Source organism: Lynx rufus, unplaced genomic scaffold, assembly GCF_022079265.1.
Source record: "Lynx rufus isolate CCGP_SWC_20201006 ecotype Redwood Valley unplaced genomic scaffold, mLynRuf1.p SCAF_1, whole genome shotgun sequence".
NCBI classification, from domain to species: domain Eukaryota; kingdom Metazoa; phylum Chordata; class Mammalia; order Carnivora; family Felidae; genus Lynx; species Lynx rufus.
In genome coordinates, this window is record NW_025814823.1 from 153,481,171 (window position 1) to 153,509,001 (window position 27,831).

The 27,831-nt window shown below is 39.1% G+C and overlaps 1 protein-coding gene across 1 annotated transcript in view; it reads left to right on the top strand.

Annotated features, from left to right (window-relative positions):
• Positions 1 to 26,837, top strand: part of ADGRV1 (adhesion G protein-coupled receptor V1) — a 543,587-nt gene extending 516,750 nt beyond the window's left edge. The window contains exons 89-91 of the mRNA XM_047076463.1: positions 14,423 to 14,614; positions 17,431 to 17,608; positions 26,405 to 26,837. Of these exons, the coding sequence (XP_046932419.1) occupies positions 14,423 to 14,614; positions 17,431 to 17,608; positions 26,405 to 26,523 (489 nt within the window). The 3' untranslated portion in view covers positions 26,524 to 26,837. The remainder of the gene's footprint in view (positions 1 to 14,422; positions 14,615 to 17,430; positions 17,609 to 26,404) is intronic.
• The last annotated feature ends 994 nt before the right edge of the window (positions 26,838 to 27,831 follow it).

Below are 27,831 nucleotides of genomic sequence, written 5' to 3' on the forward strand. Positions count from 1 at the left end.
GCTGGGCTCGTTTCAGTGAATAAATCCCGCTGTCTTGCTTTTTACAGTCTACAGTGTGATGTAGGAGACCAACTAGAAAGCTAGCCGTTATGATAGAGCATAACAAGTGCCATGAAGCAGGTGCACAGGCTGCGGTGATAATGTTGGGTTACCCAACCCAGTATGGGCTAGTGGGGTGTCCACAGAAGAATCTGTCCTGGAAGAAGCTGGTACTTGACTGATGAGTAGAGCTAGCCAGATCAGGGGAGCAAAAGAGCAGCAGAGGAAAAAGCAAGGCAAACCTGAGAGAAAAGCACAGCACATGTGGAGGAATGGAAGGAAAGTGTCTGGTGATTGAGTATGCCTGGAGTGTGCAGTCTCAGGCAGGGAGTGGTGACAGGCGAGGCTCAAGACACAGAAGGCTTTATTAGCCAAGTTACGAAATTTTATTCTGAACTCTGAAGGTATTGGGAACCACTGAAGCATTAACACCTCCCCCCACCATTTTGTGAAATGACTCCATAAAAAATAAACCCTGTCAGTGAAGAAACTGCTACTCATGCCTTAAGAAAGATAGTCAAGAGTTACATTTAGAGTCACACTTAAGGCAGAATAGCACCTTGGTTTGTATTCTCTATCAGTTCTGGGAAAGAAGTGGTTCTTAGCCATGTAAAATATTCAACTGCAAAGATCCTGCTTGGCCTTAAAATGTTATTTCTCTGAACACAACCTGGTGGCAGACCACCTCAACTGGTAGGAATGTGCTGTACAAAGAAATCAGCCAAGTTGAGGATGAGACTAACTTTGTGAAAATCCTTTTAACAATAAAAATAGGGGCGCCTGGGTGGCTCAGTTGGTTAAGCGCCCGACTTCTGCTCAGGTCATGATCTCACAGTCCGTGAGTTCGAGCCCCACATGGGGCTCTGTGTTGACAGCTCAGAGCCTGGAGCCTGTTTCAGATTCTGTGTCTCCCTCTCTGGGCCTCCCCCACTCGTGCTCTGTCTCCCTCTGTCTTAAAAAAAATAAAAATAGGGGCGCCTGGGTGGCTCAGTCGGTTAAGCGTCCGACTTCAGCTCAGGTCACGATCTCGCGGTCCGTGAGTTCGAGCCCCGCATCGGGCTCTGGGTTGATGGCTCAGAGCCTGGAGCCTGCTTCCGATTCTGTGTCTCCCTCTCTCTCTGCCCCTCCCCCGTTCATGCTCTGTCTCTCTCTGTCTCAAAAATAAATAAACGTTAAAAAAAAATTAAAAAAAAAATTTAAAAATAAATAAATAAATAAAAATATCACCCTATATTTATAAAGCGTATGTATAGCTTAAAAATACACATATTTATTTGAGCCTCATATTAATCTATTGAGGTAACTGATATTGATATTGTTATTATACAGATGAAAAACTGAGGTTCATATAAATAAAGAATAGCTCAATATAATAGTATTTATAGCAAGCTGCCCAGCTACTTATACTAATTAGTATATAATTATACTTACTATATTAATATTATTTAGAAGAGATTCATTTCCAAGATATCCGACTTTAAATCCCATTCTTCACAAAAGAATGATTATAAGCAGTAAAGAGAATTAAGTTTAGGGCTATACTAAAATCTTTGTTTAGATTTTTTTTGTTAAATTATCAGTCACAAGAATTGAACACTCTACTTCCTTAAATAGTAGAAGATAATAATGTCCTTGGACTCCAAATATAAAACAATATAATACTTGTTTGCTATTTTTTGTGTTTGTTTGGGCTAAGGAAAAGAAATACTCTATTCAAAATGTTCTTTTTTTAAAAATAAAAGGAAAAGAATATTGACTTGAGGTTCTGGTAATTAAAAGAAGCACTACTAGAAAGTTTATCTTTCACTACTATAACATGTTTAACATTTCTGAAGAATTGGCTGTGGAGTAAATACATGAAACGAAATCTTTTTTTCCCTTTGAGTTCACTCACAAGACAGATAATACACGCTCACATACGAAACTTGGTATTGCAAAGTTGAAAAATTCTGTCAAGAAAGACGTTGGAGAGTGTGGACCTACATCATAGCTTAATTTTATTTACATACTTCATACTTTTAACTCTAAGTTCTCTGAAGCAGGTACTACATCTTTTACTACATCTTTTACTGACTGGGTGGCTCAGTCAGTTAAGCATCCAACTTTTGATTTTGGGTCATCATGATCTCATGGTTCATGAGTTTGAGCCCCACATTAGGCTCTGTGCTGACAGTGTGGGACCTACTTGGGATTGTCTCTCTCTCCCTCTGTCTCTGCCCATCTCTGCCCTGCTGTCTCTCAAATAAGTAAATACAGTATGTATATTTCTCGTATGAATCACAGAATTTCCCATGCATTGGACAGTGAAAAACTTCTAAAAGAGTGCTATACAACATTATTTGGTTGAAGAAAGATAAAATATTTGGAAGAGCATCCCCAGCTTTCAGTAAGACCAGTCACTGGACCCATCTTCTGCTTCACTCAGTTCCCCATTAGGCAGTGATCTGAGCTGTGGACATGAAGTTCTCTTGGAGAGAGGACTGAGCCTGTCTGCTCAACTGCCTGCGTGGAAACTACAGTGCCCTCCTAGATGGACGCTCAGCTATTCCGTATTCACTCAGTGAAGGAATCAAAGATGGTTCGGAAAGAATTTAAATTGCAGACCATCCTCATGTCAAGAAGGCTGGCTGGAATCTGGGTTTTATATTAGGATATACCCAGTAGCTCTTCTGTGTCAAATAGGATAGCTTTGACAATGCTGGGCCCTTATTGAGCCCTAGCTAGCCCTGCTAAACTGCCATGGAATGCATTGTCATTGACCCTTGAGTGAAAGGGGGTGATGTTAATAAAAATGCCAAGACAAGAGGCTAAACTAGGAATCCCAAGCAAGCCAGGATTGTCCCAGGCAGACCAGGATCTCAGGTTACCCTAGCAATTGCCCAACTATAAATCCCATCTTCAGCTTAAAAAAAAAAAAAAAAAAATGCTTACACATGAAAACATGTCCTTACATAATTAACGGGTTGGAGAAAATAAACCCTCTGTAGAAACTGTAGTTTTAAGAAAGTTCCTATCCAAGATAGAGTGGTTATTTCTGAGTGTTTGGATTTGGTGTAAATTTTGCAGGTTTTTTGGCTTCTCTGTATTTTTTTCCCTTTCTTCTTTCCCCTCAGCAATAAATGTTAACAATGAATTAGGGCTGCTTTATATTTTTGTCCTTTAATGTTTTTCTATTTATTTATTCATTTACTTATTTATTTATTTTTGAGAGAGTCAGAGACAGAGCATGGCAGACAGAGGCAGAGACAGAGGCAGAAAGAGAGGGAGACACAGAATCTGAAGGAGGCTCCAGGCTCTGAGCTGTCAGCAGAGAGCTGTATGTGGGGCTCAAACTTAACAAGCAGCAAGATCATGACCTGAGCTGAAGTCAGACGCTTAACCAACTGAGCCACCCCGATGCCCCTATTCTTGCCCTTTAAAATTAAAATATCCATAGAACTTTTTTAGAATTTTGATAGTAAATCAAATATTTCACGGAGCATTCCTGGAGAAACTTTAGTGTCCTTCTCGGATCAGAAAAATTATAACAAAAAGATATTAAATGATTTGTCCTTACTAAGTAGCTCTTTAATCATCAGACACAAGAGTATTTGAAAATCGTAACAAAGAATATTTCACAATATATATTCTGGTTCATAATATCTGGAATTATTTCTGATTTCTGTTTAGATGCTATATTACCTTAAATCTATAAATGTGAAAATTTCCAGAAGTGTGATACCTTAAAGAATTTTTATATGTTGGTGAGAGGTCCCAGAATTTGCCAGTTTTGCCAGTTGTAGTTGGAAAGCTATTCCTGTCTCCTCAGTGCATGATTTACACCTGTGTGTCTCAGTAAAGCAAAACATAGGATGTTGAGTTCCACATTTCTATAAAAGTCTACAAAAACTATGTCATTATTTTGAAATTGATTCACCTGATTCACCTGTTTCTAAAACAAGGCCATTTAGATTATCTTTGATATTTGATTAACCATGTCGTGATGACGAATTTCTTAAAAGTTTACTAGATTTTTTTTTCCTTTTTAAAAGGAATATAACAAGGGGCACCTGGGTGGCTCAATCGGTCAAGCATTAGACTCTTAGTTTTAGCTCAGGTCATGATGTCATGGTTTCATGAGTTCGAGCCCCGCATCGGGCTTTACACTGATGGTGTGGATCCTGCTTAGGATTCTCTCTCTTTCCCTCTCTCTCTGCCCCTCCCCTGCTCACACACACTCTCTCTCTCTCAAAAATAAATAAGTAAACTTAAAAATTTTTTTTTAATTAAAAAAAAGGCAGTATAACGAGTTGGAACCTTGGGAGCCCGGCAACCTTTGAGAGGCCCCTCTGGCATCCCCCTGGTGCCAGGGCTTTGCCTGAGCCTCTTCCTTAACCACTAGGCAGCTTTTTAACCACCCTGGAGCCCTTGCCCAAACTGTGGACCAAATGGAAACAATAAAGGTTGTCGTAGCAAAAAAAAAAAAAAAAAAAGGCAATATAAAAGATTTAGAAGTCCACTAGTTATGTGTTTGGCTGACTATCTGCTTCCAGCAACTTGTGGAACAGGAATAAGTCAGGAACACAAAAATTGGGCATCTCCGGAAGGGACCTTTGTGTCAGAGAAGATGTAAAATTGACAGGAAGGCACACCTACATTAATCCATCATGGTAGAAAATGTATTGAACATTCATTCAGTATCTTCAGATGGAATACATGATTTAGTTTTCAGTTTAAAGGAATTGGCCTCTGTGCTGTATAGTCTTTTGCTCTAAATAAGAATAATAATGAATGAAGTAGGTGGCGGGAGGGGAATCACTCCCATCCAGTTTCACATATACTTAACAAACTAGCTGATACCATTTCAAGAATCCAGTGATTCCCTATCCTCAGGGTACTTTTTCTGGACAGCACTATATATTATATATATTTCAGTCTGTTCTCACTATTCTTTTTTGTCATTGTTTCCCCCAGAGATGTTAGTTATACCTGAAATAAACAAGTGCCTCTTTTTGCTTCTTCTTGATGTCTTTTTTTGACAATGTGGACCACCTCACTCTTCTGGAACAGAATCTTCTCTTGGCTTCCCTCGGTATAGTTAGTTGTAGCTGTCCTCCTCCCTGACCTATCAGTTGTTTGTTTATTTCACTGGTTTCTCTTCCTGTTAATGTCCTCCTGCTGTTTTTAATCCTGAGCACTCAGCCATTTTCTCTTTACCGTGTCTTCCTTAAAAGAATCCTATAACGATGTTGCTTCTGCTTTTACTACTGCACAGCTTTTTCCACACTTATGCCTCTAACCTTGCCTTCTCTCCTGATCTCCAGTCTAGTACTTAAAATAATCTTACATGTTTTCACTTCTACGTATGTGATGTTTAACTTAGTTTCCACAGTAAAGTGATTCCTTCCCCTGTTTTTATTGGCACTGGGTTTTCCCAGTTTTCCCCCTTTTCATCATTATCAACACAATTCTTTGTTCGACTACCACTGTCCAAACAATTGAGCTTAATCTATAGAATGGTTAACCAATCTCTGAATGCTAGATTCTTAAATCCTTCAAAAAGACTTTTTAAAGGATGTTGACAAGAGCCATGTTTAAAAGTACTAGTAGGGGCGCCTGGGTGGCGCAGTCGGTTAAGCATCCGACTTCAGCCAGGTCACGATCTCTCGGTCCGTGAGTACGAGCCCCGAGTCAGGCTCTGGGCTGATGGCTCAGAGCCTGGAGCCTGTTTCCGATTCTGTGTCTCCCTCTCTCTCTGACCCTCCCCCGTTCATGCTCTGTCTCTCTCTGTCCCAAAAAAAATAAATAAACGTTGAAAAAAAAAATTAAAAAAAAAAAAAAAAGAAGGTTCAAGAGAAAAGGCTGAAGGAACAGGGATCATGTCTGGAGATAAGATTGCTGAGGCAAAACCTAATAATTGTCTTTTGTTTCATGAATATTTATCACAAAGAAACCTGACCAATGTTTCTTGTGTCCATTAAGTGACATGCAGGGAAATACGTCCTTAAACTGTAGGTAGAAACTTTGCCTGAAAACATAATCTTGTCTGTACTCTAGATATACATGGTAAAAAGCATATAGAATTGTTATTCCTGGGGCGCCAGGGTGGCTCAGTCGGTTGAGCGTCCGACTTTGGCCCAGGTCCTGATCTCAGAGTTTGTTGGCTCAAGCCCCGCATCCGGCTCTGCGCTGACAGCTCAGAGCCTGGAGCCTGCTTCTGATTCTTTGACTCCCTCTTTCTCTGAGCCTCCCCTACTCACGATCTGACTCTGTCTCTCAAAAACAAATTAAAATGTTAAAAAAAAGAAAGAAAGAAACTTGTTTTTTTAAGAAAAGAATTGTTATTCCTAAGAATTACAAAATTTAGAACAGACATCTTTCTGGGCACCTCAGTAGCTTAGTTGGTTGTGCGTCCAGCTTTGGCTCATGTCATGATCTTGTGGTTCATGAGTTCAAGATCCACATCAGGCTCACTGCTGTCAGCGCAGAGCTCGCTTCAGATCCTCTGTCCCCCTCTCTCTGCCCCTCGCTGCTTGTGCTCTCTCAAAAATAAATTTAAAACATTAAAAAAAAGAACAGTCATCTTTCCAAGTCCAAACCTTGAAAGTGAAGGCCTGCTAACCAATATTTTAGTCATAGACATGTGTGAAGTCAACAAACTAAGCCAACTGAAAATGTATTGACTCTACTAGTTCTGAATAGATAATGTCCCTTAAAATAGTAAGAAATTTTAGAACCTAACGTAACCCATGGTGAACACTAGGTCATTGCCTATCCCATCCAAATAATTTGTAAAAACATTCAGGTAATAAATATTCCCGTAGACTTCTAAGTATTTCAATTGTGTTGACTAGCCAATGTCCATCAAGATGAACTTGCTTGTTTCCTTTCTCTGTATATTTAATGCACACATCAGATTGTAGATTCTTATTATAAATAACATCAACAAAAGCCACTGAAACTGAAAGAAAAGAAGAGATAAAAAAATAAGAGGCTAGGAACGATGCAATTCCTACTTATCTCATACCTAAAACAAGGTACAAATGCACAAATACTGGATTTATCTTTTCAGTGCTGTCACTGGCATGAAATCCATTGTCTTTGCTGCCAAGTCACTAGCGATACGAAACAGCAGTAGGTCTGCAGCCCACGAGTATGCGAAGGCAGAAACAAGAGATCAACAGAGACTTTTCAGGGTTGTCTGCCAAGGGAAGAGCAAAAGCAGAAAGCTGTGAAGTCCTTTGAGAGGAAGTGGCCGCAAGAAGCAGCAGCAGTAATATACAAACCAGCCCCAGCAGAGAAGCCAGAGACAGCCAGAAAGTCACCTGGGAGCTAAGCACCAAGCAAGCCCACCACCAGAGGGGCACCAGCCCAAAAAAGCAGAGACCCAGCCAGGAGTGGATGCTTGCTTCTCCCATGAGGGAGTCTTGGCAATGTAACTAACATGTGAAATGGAAAGACCAAACCAAAACAAAATTTTATTGAGCGTCTACCAGATCACTTAACTATAGTGAGAGAAACAGAGGACTAAAATCAACATATGCCTCAGACCCACGTTTGTCCCCACCTCCATCCCACTCTCACCCCTGCTGATATTTAAAAACCATAATCTCTTCACAAATATTTCTTAAGCTCCTTTTGTGTGCCAGGGTCCATGCTGCAAATTTAAAGTATAATGGTGAACTGGACATAGTCTCTTGCTTTCTAGGAGGGTAAAGTTTAATGGAAGATACTCTTTTTTTTTTTTTTTATCACAAATTTGTGATTTTTTTCAGCTGAAAACTGAATTTTAATGAAGATTTCATTTCTCGAATTCCCTTGTCCTGCATCATTTTGTGCACTTTCTTAGACTATCTAAAAGATAACTGGTTTTATATAGGCCATTTGTAAAGCCTCCACAAAAATGTGGAGATTTTGAAATTGCACATTTTCCCTATGGCTCCAAAAACATTATACCTATTATTTTAATATCTCTATGTTTCAGTTTTTAAAATGTGGAAAAGAAAAACAAAAAATTATCCACATGTCCATGTTCCCATTATATACAATTCATCTGTATTAACCCATTATATAGAATTGATCTTTGTTAATATACTGACAAATTTGCTTGTAGTTAAAAAAATTACTATTTGGAAAAAATGGTAAATATTTACTATAAAGAATTGAAACAGAATAAAAGCATAAAGATTAAAAAGTTTTTTTAAAGTAATCTCTACAGCCAACATGAAGTTCAAACTCATGACCGCAAGATCAAGAGTCACCTGCTCTTACTTTATGAGCCACGCAGGCACCCCAAGGTTAAAAACCTTTAAAATGACTTCAAAAATAATCCTCATTAACATTAGGTGACCATAACAGAAACAGTGGTGGCCAGGAATTTTCAAAATTCTATAGCAAAAAACACAAATCCAAAAAGCTTAAGAGAACCACCAACAAAGAAAATTATACCCAGGTATATCACAGACTCTTGAAAGTCTAAATAGAAAATCATGGGGACAGCTTGGGGAAGTAAAGGGAACATCGCATATAAAAAAAAAGAAAAAGGTAAAAACAAACACTATTCTCATCAGAAACCTTGGAAACCAGAAGACAGTATAATGATATCTTCAAAGTCCCCAGACAAACAAAAAACCTGTTAACCTAGAATTCTGTATCTGGTGGAAATATTCCCCTAAAATGATAATGCGGGGTGCCTGGGTGGCTCCATCGGTTAAGCGTCCAACTTCAGCTCAGATCATGATCTCACAGTTCGTGAGTTAGAGCCCCACGTCGGGCTCAGTGCTGACAGCTCAGAGCCTAGAGCCTGCTTCGGATTCTGTGTCTCCCTCTCTCTCTGCCCCTCCCCCATTCACACTCTTTGTGTCTCTCTCTCTCTGTCTCTCAAATATAAAATAAAACATTAAAAATAATAATAATGAAGATGGAATAAAGACATTTTCAGGCAGACAAAAGTTGAAAGAATTTATTTCTAATATATCTGAACTCTAAGAAATGCTAAAAAGTTCTGCAGGCTAGAAGGAAAGGGAAGTGATACGGGCAAATCCTGTTCCAAAGAAAGGAATGAAGAGCACCAGAAAGAGCAAATGAGGCATTAAAAACAAAGGATCATTTTTAAAATCATTCCCACTTTATACATACATATGTCATTAAGTCTCTTTGAATACCATTGGCTATTTAAAAATAAAAGTAACATTAAGTGCACATCATTCTAGACACCTTTTTTGGAATACTAAATACGATTGGATGTCTAATTACAAGTAAATTTTAAATTATGTGACCCTATGATATTTGCTGTAATATACAAAACTAAATTTATTTGAAAATTTAATTAGAAAAACTAAAATGGAAGAGGAGTAATTGTTGAATTTCAAAAAATTGTTCTATACCACAAATATAGATATACTAGGTAGGGGTGCCTGGCTGGATCCTTTGGAGGAACATGTGACTCTTGATCTAAGGGTTGTGAGTTCAAGCCCCAAGTTGGGGCATAGAGCTTACTTTAAGAAAAAAGAAGACAAGAAATTATAAATACATTAAAGGATTAGAGGGGTGCCTGGGTGGCTCTGTCAGTTAAGCATCTGACTCTTGATTTTGGCTCAGATCGTGATCTATCGGTTTGTTGGATTGAGCCCAAGTCAAGCTCTGCACCAACAGTGCAGAACCTGCTTGGGATTCTCTCTCTTCTCTCTCTCTGTGCCCCCACCCCAGCTCTTTCACTCTTTCTATCTCAAAATTAAAAAAAAAATTTTTTTAATGATTAGAATCACTGTTTTTTATTACCTAGGTATTTCAATTTTATAGTATTGATTGACTACATGCTATAAGAGATGGAATCATGAATAATCATGTCTCCCATCTCCTCTATCCCAACCTTAGGAACTTTCTTAGTTAATATTATCTTTTTAGGTTGTCTAGACTTAACTTTTTCATTTGACTCTCTAACTCTCATAATTTTGTTCAGTATTGGTTTTATATCTAAATGCATAGATATATAGGTCTTTTTACATGATCCTTTTTTTTTTCAAGTTTATTTTAGAGAGAGGGAGAGAGAATCCTATGCAGGCTCCAGACTGCTAGGTCGGAGCCCAACACAGGGCTCAAAGCCACCAACCATGAGATCAAGAGTTAGATACCCAACTGACTGAGCCACCCAGGCACCCCACATGATCCTTTTGCCATCTTTGTACTGAATTCTGTTTTTTCTTCTGTACGGGCAGTTCATCTCTTTATTGGTTATATTTTATTATCATGTAGTTTGGGTTACCTCCACCCAAGAGGATACATGGATGTTGCATTCCCAGCATATTTTTTTAATGGTTGATAATTTCAAATACTCTATTGGCTGAGTATAATATTCTTGGACCACTTTTTCCCCTCAGAACTTAATAGATATTGTTCCATTGTCTTTTAGCACTACTAGTTGATGTAAAGAAGTCTGAGGAAAGCCTAAAATTTACCACTTAGTCACAGATTGGCTTTTTTTCTGCTTGAATATCTTAAAGTTTAAAACTTAGTAAGGCTATGATTTGGTATTAAGGAATCTGTATCAAAATTTCCCTGGTACATGATATTATACTTTCAATCTGAAGGTTCAGTTATTTTTTTCTTTTACAAGAAATTATTATTATATTAATATTATGTCTTTTTATTCATCTTCAGTTATCATTCTTTGGATTCCCCTTTTCAAGTATAGCAATGAACAATTCTTGAGTATTTTTTTCCCTATTAGCTTCTGTAATTCCTTTAATCTTTGTCTTTTTCATCTTAGTTCACTGGACTTTATATTAGCAAAATCTCCTTTATTTTCAAACTCTCTGAATCATAGTGCCAACTACTAACAGCACAGTAGTTCAACTTTTGTGGTTACAGTGAGATGTGCGGTGTCTGTAAGACCAATTTCTCATTACCTGTGGAACTCTAGCTTTTTATTCCTCGAATATTTAAGTGCTGGCACCTCTATAAACTTTACATTTTAGTGTCTAGACATTTAATTCTTTGTGTTTTAATGGCAGGCTAGGCACTATCACCTGCATATTTTTATCATGTATCATTGGCCAAAACTCTTTGCCAGAAACTGAAATAAATATTAGAAGTAGAGGTTGTGTGGAGTCAGTATGTCAGGTTGCTGAACACATTTAGCTCAGTATCTGTGAGAGCTCTTTTTGGATGGGTGTGTTAATGTTCACTGGTGGAGGACACAGTGTAAGGTCTGTCACACTTTGTGTGGAACGTGGAAAAAATAGTGAGCTGATGTTTCGCTTTATTTAGATCCGATTTAAAATTAAAGAAATGGGACTGGGCAGCTATTTTTAAATGGGCTCATTGAATGCATTTGATTTTTTCACCACTTTTTTATAACCTGAAGGAATTATGGGAAGGGCGAGGCAGAGACAAAGGGGATTGCCGACGGTGACAGCTTGCATGCAGTTACGGTTTGAATACCTGGATTCTACCCTCTTCTGAGATCTTTTTACAAGTCCTGCCAAGATTAACTGCTCCTGTTTGAAGGCTGTATTGTAGTCCTCAGAGGGAGGCACTTTCAGATTGAAGATGAGTTCTCCAAATCAGCACGAAGCCCTAAGACTTCACTTTCTTCAGGAGCAGGCAGCTTAATCAACTTGCTGTTTTACCCGGTTCTCCATCTTCCTCTCGGGAAGATCTGTCAAATAGCAAAGTTGATTTTTTCGCACCTTAATGGAACTGATAGATATCACTGAGTTAAGCAGCCACATCTCCTGTACTTATTTTCCTCTTTGATCATATTAGGAGAATCTTTTAACTCCTTTAGACATTATGGTCTGTTTGTGTCTCACTGAATGTTTGCCAATAAGTTTAAATGCCTAAATCAAAAAAATAAAATAAAATAAAAAATTGGCCATAGTAGGTATGTTTCATCCAGATACAATCTAACTAAAGACTTTGAAAACATTTTTCATCATTGTAGTAGGAGATCCAACAAAATTATCAAAATAGCAAATGCGCAGAAAGAATTCCCTTCTGTCACCCTTCCCTGAGTAAAGCATAGGAACAACAGGTGGATGGATTATATAGGTCTTGTTTCTAAAAGAGTTAACCTATTACTTTGTAAGATATTGTTGTCTCTGTGAGCAACTTGAGAGTAGGAATCTGATGCCTTCTCCTTGCATCTCAGTGCCTGACCGTGCACATATAGTGGGTGGTCAGCATTTTGGATTGAACACTTGAGATTCTAGATTCTCTGTTACATTATTTTACAGACCAGCATATAAGGGAGAGCCTGGGATTGAAACATGCAGTGTTTGGGAAAGGAACTTGTTTTTACTCTGAGGTCAGAAATCTCCATGGCTGAGTACTTTAGATAAAGAAGCTCCCTTTTCTGTATTTGCCCAGCCTGGGCCGGACCCAGGCAAATGTCACACGATCTACATTTAAACATTCTTTCCTTTTCTAAAATGTTTATGTTTCCTGGGGGCACATCTAAAAGATTCAAAGTATTAGCTGTATATGTATTCTTTTAAGAAAAAGAAAAAAAAACACATGTAATTTTCACATGCAAGTTATTTTCAGCAGGCAGTTCCTTTCCTGAAGCACAAAAGGCTAGATATAAAAACAAACAAGAGAGAATGTGCTGTTTTAACAAATGGGTCCTTAGAGATGGATTTTAAAACATGGTTTTTGTTTCCTGATCTAGCTTTTACCCTATCACTTCGTAACACTTAGAGAAATCCTGAAATAAATCAGAGACATTCTCACAGTTTTTAAGGCTGACAGTTTAATTTTTTTCCTGTTTTGTCTATTGCTGTGGCCAATTTAATTAGGTCATACCCATGTGAAAAATTACTTGTTCAAGAAAAATTTTGGACGTGTGTGTGTGTTTTCAGGAAGATTTATTTCTGCTAATGTTTATATCATCATTTGCACGTGAAACTAATTCACTTACCTACATAACTTAAAATACTAATGTTGCTCAAAAACAAACAAAACAACCCTAATTCAAAAGGAAACATGTTTCTGTTAGTAACTTTATATTGTGGTTAAGGTAATTATACTTAAAAATATTTTTAGCAGGTGAACCACTGATTTTAAAACATATCTGTTAATTATACAGATTGGATACCAACTCTGGAAGGGGGAGAAAGACCTAATTTATGGCAGTATTCTAGAAATGGCAACATAGCTCACATGCTAGCATGCCCATCATGCAGACTGTTTTCGAATTTCATTTTATTAAAAATTCATTGTCATTCTTATGCCTTGAGTATTTTCTAACAGACACTTTGCTATTTATACCAGCAGATACAAGTTTCAAGCCCACAAGTATATTATTTGCATTATTGCTTCCATACTCCTAGAAATGTCATGAACCATGTGAGAATGCAAGCTTCACAAAATGAAGAAACTTACTCATATTTCATGAACAATGTTAACATTAACTCCTTTTCTTCTTTAATAAGCTTGCTTTCATTTTTGTGGATTAATGTAAGAATTTTCATAACTAAGGAGATTCTAATTTGCTTCCAAAACTTAAACACCAAGATTAACAGATACAAAAGCCACAATTTAACATATTTTATTGGCCGAGAATAAAGGTCAAAATTACCAAGCATTATAGAAGCACCATTAGAAGTATACAGTAGATCCCTTGTAGAAATCATGAAGGACAGCCAGTGTAGGCCATGTCTGGAACACAAATGCAAAATCTGAGTTGCTCTCTGTGACGGAAGCAGAGCAATTGTCAAGAGCTTGACTAGGTTGCAAAAGAATTTAAAGGGCCAGCAGATCTTTAAGAACTCACAAGATAGCTTTGTTGTCTCCTGGAACGTTCGCTGAGAAGCAAGGCACACTAAATACCAAGCAATTCACAGAATTCCTCTGAGTCCCTACCCAGTGATGCTGTTTTCAAATGAAATAAGTCAGTGAGCTGTATAAACAAAATCAGAAGGTTCAATTAGTACTGCCCTTCTGGAAGTCTACCTCACTTCAACCATTTTGCTAGGAAAAAAATGAGAACAAGTGAGATCCATGGGAAAAGAGTAATTTTCTGGAAGGCAAGAGGTTTGCTTTCTATAACAAAAAGGTACACGGCTAATCAGATATGCGTCTGCAGTTTGTTTTCACATATTTGTAGGGCTAGATTTCAGAGTCACTTGTGTTTTAATCAAGAAAAAAAATGTGGTTTTGTGTGTGTGTGTGTGTGTGTTTTTTAGTGAGGGGGCACTTTTCCCAAATCACATTGGAAAACTTTTTTGTGACATCCAGAAATTTACAGTGGCCCCTTGCTAGCCTTGTAACATGTTCTGTAATTCCCAGCTTCAGGTAGAATTTGAATGCTTGTAGAAAATCCGGCTATGCTTACAACCACCTTTATTTTTCAGCTGCGGTAGCCGGATTTCCTTTAACAAACTAGTGTTATTTTCTTTTGCAGGGACTTTATGTTTTTGTGGTTTATTTCATTCTGCACAACCAGACATGCTGCCCTATGAAGGCCAGCTACACAGTGGAAATGAATGGACACCCTGGACCCAGCACAGCCTTCTTCACACCAGGGAGTGGCATGCCTCCTGCTGGAGGGGAAATCAGCAAGTCCACCCAGAACCTTATCAGTGCTATGGAGGAGGTGCCTGCTCTTGCCTTTGCTCTTGCAGTTGCTCACGTTCTCCCCTCCCTCCCTGCCTCCCCTTCCCTCCTCCTTTCTCCCTTCCGTACCCATCTCCCCCTCTCTTCCCACCTCTCCCTCTTTCTTTCTCCCTCCCCCTGTCCACCTCCACCTCAAGATGATTGCAGGTTAAAAGGTACTGTGTGACTTTTAAATCCCTCTCCTGGGAACAGCCTCTGAGCAGTGGTATTTGATTGGCTTACTGTGGTATCATGCCTGTTACCTAATTCTTTTTTTCCCTGCCCTGTGAGCTAAACTAACCAGCGATTTGTACTGGGAAGTCAGAACATAATTTGTCGTCTCTTTCTTCAAAATCTTCCTAATTTAAAATGGCAGTGACTGGATGTGCTTTGGAAATGTTTTTTTTAAATACTGTTCTTCCTAAAAATACGTCCTTCACTCTCTTTCTTCACCCATCCCAGCTCATTACTTGGATCCCAGCAAATACTCAGTGAAAAGAAAAGAGGCTAAAACTCTTTTTAAGTACCAGAAAATATTTTAGGGCAAAAGCTTGGAAGAGGGCTTCAGCAGCACTGCTAGAAAAATCTATCCAGGATGTCCTCTGTGAGATCCACCTCCCACTGTTCTTTGCATTCTGTCCTCATCATTTTGCTTTCCTCTGTCTAAATCACATTGCCACCAATCTGTGAGTAATGCTACCCATAGCACTGGGACCAATGCTCAAAGTTTAAACTTACATGAAGACATTTGTCCAGGAAGAGATAGTATGCAGGTCCCTGACCATTTCTACAGTGCCAGAAGCATGCTTGCTTATTGCTCCTTACATAACTCACATTGCTGTCTTTGTATTAAAGAGCCAAGGGCAAGGGCACCTGCGTGGTGGCCAGTTAAGCATCGGACTCTTGTTTTAGGCTCAGGTCATGATCTCAAGGTTCCTGAGTTTGGTTCCTGAGTTCGAACCCCATGTTGGACTCTGTGCTGACGGCACAGAGTCCGCTTGAGATTTTCTCTCTCTCTCCTTCTCTTTCTGCCCATCTCCTGCTTGTGCTGTCTCTGTCTCTCTTAAAATAAGTAAATAAACATTTTAAAAAAGGAAAACCAAGGGAAACAGTATTTGTGTTTGCATCCTGAAATCTGGCAAGAAATCAAAGTGCATCTGTCTGAAAAGGTAATGGTTTATTGATAGGTAAGTAGGTAAGTAGGTAGGTAGGTATGTAGATAGATAATCTACCTGCTCAGTGATATTTTTTGTCTCCCATGTTAAATGTTGAAAGGAATTTTATTCATGTCAGGTTAAAATTAAAATAGGTAAGTGATCACAAGTATATTTAAGAATAGGGATATGTCTTTAGTACCCTTAAATGTTTAGAAATCCAGTGCCATTTCTATATCCCCAAAGTTGTTAAAATGGAATTGTTTTCACATTGTAGTTGGTACCAATAGAAATGGATTTTTTTTTTTTTTTAATGTTTATTTATTTTTGAGACATAGAGAGACAGAGCATCTACGGGGGAGGGTCAGAGAGAGAGGGAGACACAGAATCGGAAGCAGGCTCCAGGCTCTGAGCTGTCAGCACAGAGCCTGGCGCGGGGCTCAAAATCACGGACCGCGAGATCATGACCTGAGCCGAAGTTGGACGCTTAACCGACTGAGCCACCCAGGCGCCCCCGAAATGGATACTTTTAGAACCAACGATTCAGGAGTGAATCTTTAAAAAAAAAAAAAATGTCTTTTTGTCTTTTTGATTGTTTATCCAATCTAGCATTTGTCTAGATCTGAACTATACAATACAATAGCCATTAGCCATGTGTGGCTATTTAAATTCAAACTAAGTAAAATTAAACAGTATTAAAAGTTCAGTTTGTCGCTCACCCTGGCCACATTCAAGTGCCCAGTAGCCACGTGTTCCGTGGCTGCCGCAAAGGAGAGCACAGATTTAAAATATCCGTGTCATCACAGAAAGCTCTGCTGAGCGGTGTGGCTCTAGATGGTCAACTTCTTACTGAAATATTTTAAGGCTTAATCTTCTCTCACATTATTCCTACAGTCCTCAGGTCACTTTTCTCAGCAGGAGGCTCCCCTGTAGTCTCTCAGAAAACCCCGTGTCGGGAGAGAGCAGCTGTGACAATTCAGTTCCTGGGCCTGAGCCACTACTTGAATGTTCATGTAGGGTGTTGCACAATGGCACACCCTTCAAGTGTGTCCTGCCTTCCTCAGAAGCTCAGAATTGGCCTTGATCCAGCTGTCAGTGAGGGACTGTCAGCAACATTCTAGAAAGCCACGCAGAGAAGGGAAAGCATTAGGCAAGGAAGGATTAAGGGGTTGTTTATCAGTGACCCAGAGGGAAGTGAATACATTTAATCATTTTGGGTTAGAACTATCTTTTTAATCATTTAATCCAATGATTGTGTGAAGATTTATTTTGTAACTGGAAGTTTCTACCTTTTACTCCCCTGAGGCTATTTTGTCCACCACTCCATTAACTCCCCCCATTATATTCTTAACAGTTTCCTTCCCATACATCCTACAAAAAAATAAAACATGTTGTTTGGGTTTAAAAAATAATTTTCTTTCCCCACACATGACCACATAGAAATCTACAAGTAATTCTAATAGAGAAATTGTTGAGAAACACCAGATTAGGTTGTCTCTAAGGACAAAAGGTAAGATTAAAGAGGTCTTCTAAACAGTTCAGCAGTCCCTTCACTTGATGTTTGTAATAAGAATGTGGAGATAAATTATTCATGTAGATATCAGAGTAACTATGTAGGTGTTGATATTATTGTTTCCTTTTCTCCCCACCCTACACCAAAAAGGTGCCACCTGATTGGGAGAGAGCATCCTTCCAACAAGCCAGTCAGGCCAGCCCTGACCTGAAGCCAAGTCCGCAGAATGGCGCCACATTTCCTTCCTCTGGAGGATATGGCCAGGGGTCACTAATAGCTGATGAGGAGTCCCAGGAGTTTGATGACTTGATATTTGCATTAAAAACTGGTATGTATGAACCCACAAACCACATTAGAAGTAGGCACTCTTACTATGCTACAACTTATATCCTCTTCCCATGAAGTGCACATCCTGATTCTCATGACCCATTCCTAATCCTAGCTAAACTTTAGGATATTTTGTTCTTGGCACCAACTATAACACAATCTAAAAATAATTTATAATTTGCTTTTAAGAAAAAGGCATACTCTAAATGTAAATGTCTCTGTCCTGGAATCTTGATGTAACACCAAGATACCATTGAAACAATCTCAGTGTTGTAAGACAATCTGGTAGGGATCTCACTCAGAGAGTTTTGCCTCTGACCTGCCACGGAGACCTGGAGTGTCTTTGAAGCAAAGAATTTCAAAGGCAGTATCATGGGCGGCATGTAGTTCTTTCGTTTTCCAAGCACCATCACATATTGTATCTCATTGGCTCCTCCTACATGTTCAACCCCACTCAGCCTGTGACCCCAATAGATAGTTGTTTTCAAATCAAATATAAGGGTTTTTTCCTTTCCTTTAAACATTTTTTTTTAAATTATTAAGTAAACCCAACCCCAACGTGGGGCTTGAACTTAAGACCCTGAGATCAAAAGTCCCATGCTATCGACTGAGCCAGGTAGGTACCCCTGCAGTTTTTTTTTTTAATTTTTTTCCTCAGAAAGATCTTGAACTGCCAGTGGTATAAAAATTTCAGTGAAATTTTCATTTCTAGATGTGCAAGCAAGCAAGAAGATATGTCCATGCTCAGATGAGCGTATTAAAATAATTATTCCAAGTATATTTTACTATATATATATATATATATATATATATATATATATATGCTTATATTAAGAATAGTGCTTGGAGGGGCACCTGGATGGCTCAGGCAGTTAAGGGTTCGACTTCAGCTCAGGTCATGATCTTGCAGTTTGTGGTTTCGAGCTCAGAGCCTGGAGTCTGCTTCAGATTCTGTGTCTCCTTCTCTCTATGCCTCTCCCCTGCTTGCTCTCTGTGTCTCTCTCGAAAACAAATAAACATCAAAAAAAAAAAAAATTAAAGAAAAAAGAATAGTGTTTGGAAAATGAATACTTTCCAGTATTCATATCCAACAATATTGTTGGGAAAATGAATGAATGAAAGAAAAATGAAACTTAAGAGTTTGCTTGGAGGAATAGACATTCACACAAACGTGATATAAGGAAGAGTAAATAAGTAGTGAAAAGAAATATTAATTATTGAAGAGATCAAGGAAATCTTTTTAAATGCTCTCAATTGTATCTTGAAAAATATGTAGGTTTTAAATAGGTGAAGGGTGGAGGAAAGGCATTGCAGACTGAGGGAGTAGAATGAGCCATGCCTTGGGGCTTACAGTGCTCAGTTTATAGGTGCCTGGGGAGAAGAGACCCTGCCTGCAGCATGGCCAGGGTGGAAGGTGATTGCATCCAGGCAGCAGCACGAAGGCCCGAAACCTGCATGGTTTATAATTTACTGTAGTTCCCCAACTGGGTTTCAGCGAACAACCTCCTTGAGATATTTATAGCCCTCCTCAATGGGAGGATCCCCTGACTGAGTCTATTTGGGAAACTGCAAAGATTCACAATTCAATTAGCATTTTAGCAGCTCTGAAAAGTCCTAGAGTAAAGAAACCCACTTCACTTAATTTAACCTGGTGTTTCCGGAACACATTTAGTAATAGATTCATTTTGTGGGAGCAGAACACTTGCTGGTATTTTACATAATGTTAAAATGCTGCTCAGATTCCATGTTAAGGAGTGGGATTTTTATAGAACCTAGTGAGCCATGGAGGTTTTTGAGGAGAGGAATGGCATGTTCCCACTGGTTTTTGAGGCAAAATAACTCTTACAAAAGTATGAAGAGTAAATTTAGAAGCAAAACCAGAAAGGCTGGGAGGTTGTTGCAATTGTCCAAGGGAATGGGGTTTGGGTCCCAGATTTAGGAAGTGGAAATAAGAAAGAGAAGATGAGCACAAGAGGAAGGCTGAGCGAACACTCAGAGGACAGTCAGTAAAGGCTTCTGCTTCTCACTTCAGAGGCTGAGGAATCATGTAAAGAGCATTTGTTCATTGATTTGTTTGCAGCGACAAACTGGTGAGTTCAGATTTGGACTTATTGGTTATTAGGCCTGGTGGATCTTAAACATTCAGGCTTGAAGGATCTTAAGCTGAGGGTTTAGGATTGAAGGTATTGGTTTGAAATGCATCCATGCAGAGACTATATTTGAAGTTGCGGGGATGGACAAGTTTGATCTTGGGAGAATGAAGGAGAGAGAGAAGAAGAAAAGAGGTGAGGAAGGGAAAGAAGAAGAACATCCTAGATAATATCTGCCTTTCAAGAGTGAATAGAAGAGGGTCCCACAAAGGAAACTGCAGCGTGCTGAGAAAGAAGTAAAGAGACAACAAAGTTTTATGAAGGAGGTAATGAACAACTGCCCAAAATGCTCACTAGCGTTAGGACTAGAAAGGGGCTTTCAGATTACTAATAATTCTCAGGGAAGATTATGTCCCCAGCACTACAAAGTGGTCAGTTGTTATTATGACACTGAAAACATAAAATGAATTCTTGCAGGATAATTAAATTAGATGTGGGTCCTATATATATAACAAGTATTAAATGCATTCAGTTCAGGAATGTATGGAATGACTTGCTTACTTATAGATGAGTTTAGCATTCTTTGGAGCTCATTAAACTTGTTAGGAAATAAATACTTAAAAAGACCAAAATAACAGTCTGTAACATTGGATCCCTCTGTTTTCAGAAAAGCACCACCCCCTTGACGCTTCATCGTAGAATATGGTCAAATCAGAGGAGCAGTCCACATACCATTCCACCTACAGCTGAATTTACAGTTGATGCATAGGCCGGATTTGGCCCAACAGAGGGTTTTGTTTGATTCTCATAGTGTTGTAACATTTTTTTAAGTACACATTTAAGAATTTAGAGAAATTCCAGGGTGCCTGGCTGACTCAGTCAGACTATGCAACCCTTGATCTTGGGGTCATGATTTCAAGCCCCACGTTGGGTATAGAGATTACTTGAAAACAAAAATCTTAAAAAAAAAAAAATTTAGAGGTGTCCCATAAAACCCCACAATTTCTTTTTTTGAAAAATCTAGCAACAGAGTGCTTAAAGTCTAGCACAATCCTAAAATCTCCTTGATTAGAGTTGTGTAATGGCTGCCCCTTTAGACAGAGCATGAGATCTTTGATTTGTCCAGTGCTCACTAGACCTGGGTCACCGGTCTAAGCTATCCCACCTGGTCTCTGTGACATTTGAGTTCATAAACCTTAATGTATCACAGGTCCACTTTAACCATGGCTTACTCCAGCTCTCATACTGGGCATAGTGGGTCTTCTAAGCCTTTTTCATTTAAACCACTGAACAACTTTGAAAAGCTATCTAACCCTTTGCATATATTTTAATAAAAATGTAAAGGTTTTCATAAGTTGAAATAGGATCAAATAATGTAATTTCCACTGTATTTTAAGTTTAAAATGAAAATTTTACATTATTCTTTTAAACTATTTGATAGGAATCTAAATATCATAGCAACTAGATACCCATTGTTATTCATTCCATTTTTAAAATATAGGAGCAGACTTTTTTCTTAGAGTTGGAAATTTTACATAATTGTCTTTTCTCCTTGAACTTGTATTTCCACTCCACTCCCACCACAGAATTTTATCCTAATGTAATATATTTTGTGCTTGAAATTCATTTAATCTTCACTTACTCATACTTCTCTCTCACAAAACATGTATATAAATTGAAATTTAAAATTATTCTGTGGTCATAAGGCTATATATAAAGTGTCCAAATTTTCTTTTATTATCATTATATTTATTATTAATCTACATTGAGTAAGTCAGCACTGATTTTAAAATATTAAATGTTTTGATAAGTAATTATCAAAAACTCATGAGAAGAGTGCACCTTGGGACGCCTGGCTGGCTCAGTCAGATCTCATGGCCTTAAATTCAAGCCCCACCTTGGATAAATAAATAAACTTAAAAAAAAACTTAAATAAGTAAACTTTAAAAAAAAAGGAGTGCACATAGAAGTTAAAGATCTGGGAATACATTTTCTTCAAGCTATCCTTCTCATACCACCCTAGACCCTTTGAAAAGCCATGTACCAAAGGTAAAGGAATCCCAATGCTTCAGATGCTTTGTAAAGGACATCAGAGGCACTGACCTGGAGCATTGTATAGTATTAGATTATGAGGTGAGTGACCAGATTTTTATGTTGATCCAAAAATGACAAGATTCTAGAATATGTCAGGCTTGGAACATATTAGGCTTAGAAACAGGGTCTTTCTTCACTGAGGACTCCTCCCAGAGAGACTAATCTGATTCCTTATCATCCCTCATCTCTTAGCTTCCTGGCTTTACTCAGGCCAAGGACACAAATGTCATGGTAAACATTTCTTTATTGAAAACTTCAAATGATTTCTTTTTCAGTCAGAAGAAAATAAATAACAAGTCCTTGAATAGAAACAAAAACATTCAGAATCAAGGCCCAAATGCTCAAACTGTTCTAAGAACTCATTAATAAATTTCTCTTTCAGCTATATCACATAAAATCACAATGACTTATTTAACTTCAAAAACTTCTAGAGACCAGTGTGCTAAATAAAGTTAAGTGGGCCTCAAAATGGAAGAGCAGGATTTGGAAAGCTAGAAGATTGAGGGAGAATGACCTTTGTATTACTGTCACATTTGAAAAATCCACAGAAAATAGGAATGTGCCTTGGGGTCAGAGAGCCCAGTGTTGGCAACCTAGTTCTGCAGTGCACTATCTGTGTGATTTTCAGCAAGTGACTCAAGCTTTCAGTTTCCTCATTTAGCTAATAAGAGTTATTATAAGAAGTTGGTAAGTTTTCCTGGGGTTTAGAGATTGTTAGTGTAAAGAATCTATCAGTAGCTGGCAGTCTAAGTTCAGTAGCACATTGTATAAATTATTTGTTGGGTTCAGCTCATTGTTATGCTTAAAAACAATTTTCTTTAGTTTATTAAATTTTTTGAACATTTATTTATTTTTGAAAGACAGAGAAGGAGTGGGAGAGGGGCAGAGAGAAAGGGGGACACAGAATCTGAAGCAGGCTTCAGTCTCTGAGCTGTCAGCACAGAGCCCAACGCCAGGCACAAACTCCCGAACCATGAGATCGTGACCTGAGCCGAAGTCAGACACTTAACTGACTGAGTCACCCAGGTGCCCCTTTTTCAGTTTATTTATTTATTTTGAGAGAGATAGAGACAGTACAAGTGGGGGAGGGGCAGAGAGAAAGGGGGAGAGAGAGAATCCCAAACAGGCCCCACACCTTAATCGCAGATATTCGAGGCTTGAAACCAGGAACTTAGAGGTCATGATCTGAGCCAAAACCAAGAGCCAGCAGCTAAACCGACTGAGCCACCCAGGTGCCCCTAAAAACAATTTTACATATCCATACTGTATTCTGAAACACCCGGGTGTTCATTGCATCATGACTATTAAGTGAGGTAGGAATGGGGGTGGCTTGAATATGTGCCGAGAAGGTTTAAAATGTGTTCTAGACCAGGGACAAAGTAGCACAATTAGAACTGCCACCACAAAAGACAGTATGGTATAGAAGAAAACACCTTATATTTGGGGTCAGAAGACCATTGGACATCTTCACTCTGGGATTTCCCTGCTATGTGACATGAGCAAGTCAGTTAACACCCTGATCTCCACTCAATCCCTGCATCTGTAAAACAAGACTAATAATCACCCTTTCCTAACTAAACTGTATTGAAATGTTGAAGAAAGGAGAGGCACTAGATGAATGTAAAATATTACATCTAGTTTCTTTGATATTACCTATTCTACCATAGGGAAAGGTGACTATTACCATAGTTAGTGGATTTTTCTTGAACTTCTGGCTTAAAATTTAAGCAGAAAAATTCCTTTCAGAAAATCCTGATACTCACTGCAAAACACCCTCCCAGACTACTTATGTATTACAAAGAGCCCAGAAGCCTGGGGCTATGCTCCCAGTCTGTCCTGTTATTACTGTGTGTAATATGGGCCCTTTCTGAGTCTCAGTGAGGGATTAAGAATTGAGTAATATGCATTTATTTCAGCTTGGGAGAAACTGAGAAGGAGGATGAGCTGGGTCATGTAGATGTGGTGATTCAAGGGGAGACTCTATCTACAACTTCCTGACATTTCACAGGGCTCTGGGTTACAAACAAGATGGTGACAGCCATTACTTTGAAAGCTACGCCCCATGTTAAACCTCCCAGCCCAGTCCCCTCTGTTCCTTGCTGTCTGCTCGGCAGGCTTTCGGTACAGAACTTCTCTCTGGTGTGCTTTGTAAATATGCTGGGCAAACACTTCTGTATTCCTAAGGAGATTTGGAGCAGACCAGCACAAAGTCAGTGGGAGCTCATACTAGTTTGTTCATTAAGCCCCATTCTGCCCTGATGGTAATCATGGTGTCCTCTCCTTCTCTGTAGTTGATCTCCTATTGGGCAACTTTGTTATTTAGCCCTTTTGTTCCTCCTTACCTGAGGCTGCTACTGGCCTCAGGGCCTCAGTTACCTTCTCCTTATAGAGTGGCCAAGGTCTTCCAATCCACTCAGGTTCTTCCAAGTGGGACAGTTCCCCTGCTCCCCTGGCAGAGAAGCATGGACCTTTTATCCTCCTTCTAAGACATAATAGCAGATTCAAATATTACCTCAGGGGCCAAGCAGATACTGTAGATGACGCAAGAGGACCAGATGAGAAAACAGTGGCAAACCAGAGGGTAGTGCCAGATCCATGTTTCTGCTCCTTTTTTTTTTTCCATTCCAAAAATGCAGGCCTAGTGCTGCCCTCTGCTTTTTCAAGAGAAACCAAAAATCTGATTTTTTTTTCACATTAAATGTGTTCGTTTTGGCAACTAAATTTCTAAAAATGTTGTCATTGGCAATATTTTAGTTATTAACTTCCAAGAGTGCATGGGTGTTTGTTATACATTTCGCTCCATGACTTATATATACATTATCTGGAGAGATACCACATAATTTATTATCCAAACCTGGGCAGTTTAAGAGAAAAAAGGGTATGTGATTCATATTTTTTCAGGTATAAACTAGGACTTTTCTTTTCAAGTATTGCATTCTCTACCTCCCTGCTTTGAAGGAAGGTGAAAGAGCTATCTGTGGAAGGGTGTGGGAATGGGCCTTGATGGATAGGCAGGAAGATACTCAGGCTGGAATTAATGGGCACATGAAGGACGAGACAAGAGACCTGATCACTTTGAGAAAGCTTCCCAATAGGCAAATGTTGAAGTATGTCTATTTGGTAGGGTAGAGCCAGATTAGAAAGTGTCCTGAAAGCCAATGCAGACGGTTCCAGACTTGATGTGTTAGTGACACATCAGGAAGAAGAGGGCAGTGAAATGTAGAAAGGATCAGAGGAACAGAACGGGCAATAAGGCTGGAAGAAACATTGTTGAGAACTAGAACGCAGAGCATAGCTTATTAATACATTCAGCAAACATTCACTGAACACCCACAGTGTGCTGAGCACTGTCCTGTGAGTTAGAAGATTCAAAGATATGAGGGATATGATGCAATGAGGGAGTCCGAAATTTTGAAAGGGAACCATCAGGTTTCTGTGGGTAGCCAAGGTAACCGCTGAGTTGATACTGACAGGAAGAATGGAGGCAGCCAGATTAAGGAGGTGGGGGATGAGAAGGGCATCTCAGGCAGGGGGATAGTAGTGAGACGGCAGGCTAGAGAGCAAAACGGGTCACGCAGATAGTGTGGGCCTTGAAGTGGGACTGAAGACAAGGCCTCCAGTGGTGAGACAGAAGGAAGAGATTCAGGAGAAAGCAGAAGAGCTCTGGAAAGAACCAGCAGGTCAGGGGATGAGATGAGCAAGTGTAGTGTCCCAGAAGCAAAGGGTGGAAGTGGGGTTTCAACAGCAACCTTTCACAGAGAGGGTGGGGAGGACAGACCCAGAAGAAGGAGGGCTTGGCTAGAAGAAGGCAGTGGTGGGCTCCTCCTTCCATCCCCAACTAGGTTAAGACGAACCTAATTCATAGCTACCAACTCTGCACATGTGCCTTTCCTGCGTTTCAAACAGAAAGGGAAGTCTCGGCTGCCCAGCAACTGGTTTTTCACTTTCCTTCTTGTTTGCAGCGTGTGTGCCCAGCAGAGGGGGAGGAGTGGGACCTGTAATCGGTAGTGATTCAGCCCAGCAGCACACCCTGTGACCACATCCCCATTCTGTGTGTGAGTGTGTGAGTGTAAGTGTGTGTGTGTGAGAGAACATGAGAGTTTGTGTTCCTCCACGCATTAGACAAGAGAAGAACAAGGTATTACTCCAGCACAGTGTTAAATTCTCTGAATTATTCTGAGTTGTAAAACGAGGAGTGAACAGTGGAGCTTCCTCAAAACAGAGATTCTGGGCGCTCTCTGTAATTAACAGCTAGCCTTGTGGGTTTTGTGTATGGATCTGTTTTGGTTCTGTGTTATGCAATTATTTTTATATTGGGATCAGATCTGAGTCATTCAGAGCCTGTGTCTTCTGGGCGCTGATATGACAGCAGGTGTTGTCAGTGCAGCTCTTTCTTCTCAGAGCATGCAGCTCTTGATCTCGGGGTGGTGAGTTCAAACCCTACATTGGGTGTGGAGCCTACTTAAAAAAAATTAATAATGATATCTATTCGAAATGTATAGCTCGCTATTTACCAGTGTAATAGAAATAAACGTGTTGTTTTGATTTAACTTGGCCCTCAAAACACTGCACTAATGGTTGGGAGTTTTGTGTGTATTCTTTTTCTATTACAGGTGCTGGTCTCAGTGTCAGTGATAATGAATCGGGTCAAGGGAGCCAGGAGGGAGGCACCTTGACTGACTCCCAGATCGTGGAACTCAGGAGGATACCCATTGCTGACACCCACCTCTAGCGCCTTAGTGACCATTAGAATGATACTTTTGTATTTGTATTGGTTTTGAGCTAAAACTCTAATTTTTTACATACAGCTCTATAATAGGAACCTATGAATTGTACTGGATGATTAACCCAGAAGTGATTGTTGTGTTGGGAATATGAGTTACTTATCTTTGTGCAACCTGCAAATTCATTGCTATGATGAAGACTGGATCAATTTCTATCCCTTATACCATATATTCCAAGAATACTAGTTGTTTTTTTAATCATTCTGCATGGCTAACATTGTTTAATAAAAGTAATAACGATCAATAAAAACAATAGAATCCATATGACATCACCCAGGCTCGTTATTTATGAGGAAATGTTGTGTATGAGCAAAGAAACACGCTTATCTAGTGTGGTCAAGCACCTTTTTTTCTTCCAGTATTGACACAGGTCATCCAGACTTAAGACTTTACAGCTTTTAGAAGACTTTCATTCCTAAAAACCATAAAATGTTATCGTCTGTTAAAGATTCTACACTACGTGTTGACGGGGATACTGCAGTTTGCATCATCTTTCATCAAAAGTATGTATTTCTGCTCATTATAAAATTAGGGATCTGAACATTTTCCAAAATAAATGTTCTGTTCCCAGTTAAAAATAACTACTACATCAAGCATTTTAGCACAGCTAAGAAGAGGAGCATTTAAACAGTGCAGTTTGTTTAGGAGAAATATTTCTGGGTTTTGATTTTTCAGTCTTTCTTTGTCTTGGAATGAGAAATCAGAAAGTCTGTCCCAGAACAAACACTATTGTGTTTGTGATGATTTCATTGACTGTGGTTCCAGAAGAATCATTAGGAACAGAACACATTTGTCCTAAGGAAGCCTTTGTGACCTTTTGTTTCTGAATTTTTTAGTATTTTTGAGAAAATCAGTATCATCTCAACAAAGAAATTAAAATTAAAAATAATTAAATTTTTTTTTTCAACGTTTATTTATTTTTGGGACAGAGAGAGACAGAGCATGAACGGGCAAGGGGCAGAGAGAGAGGGAGACACAGAATCGGAAACAGGCTCCAGGCTCTGAGCCATCAGCCCAGAGCCCGACACGGGGCTCAAACTCACGGACTGTGAGATCATGACCTGGCTGAAGTCGGACGCTTAACCGACTGCGCCACCCAGGTGCCCCATAAATAATTAAGAGAAAACTTTGTTCCTTTAGAGCCATAATTAAAACACCTAAGTGTCCTTTAATTACTTAAGCATGGATTTACTTTTTATAAAACCTGAGTGGCGTTATTTATCTTGATGAGATTGTGAAATTACTCTTCTCTTTCT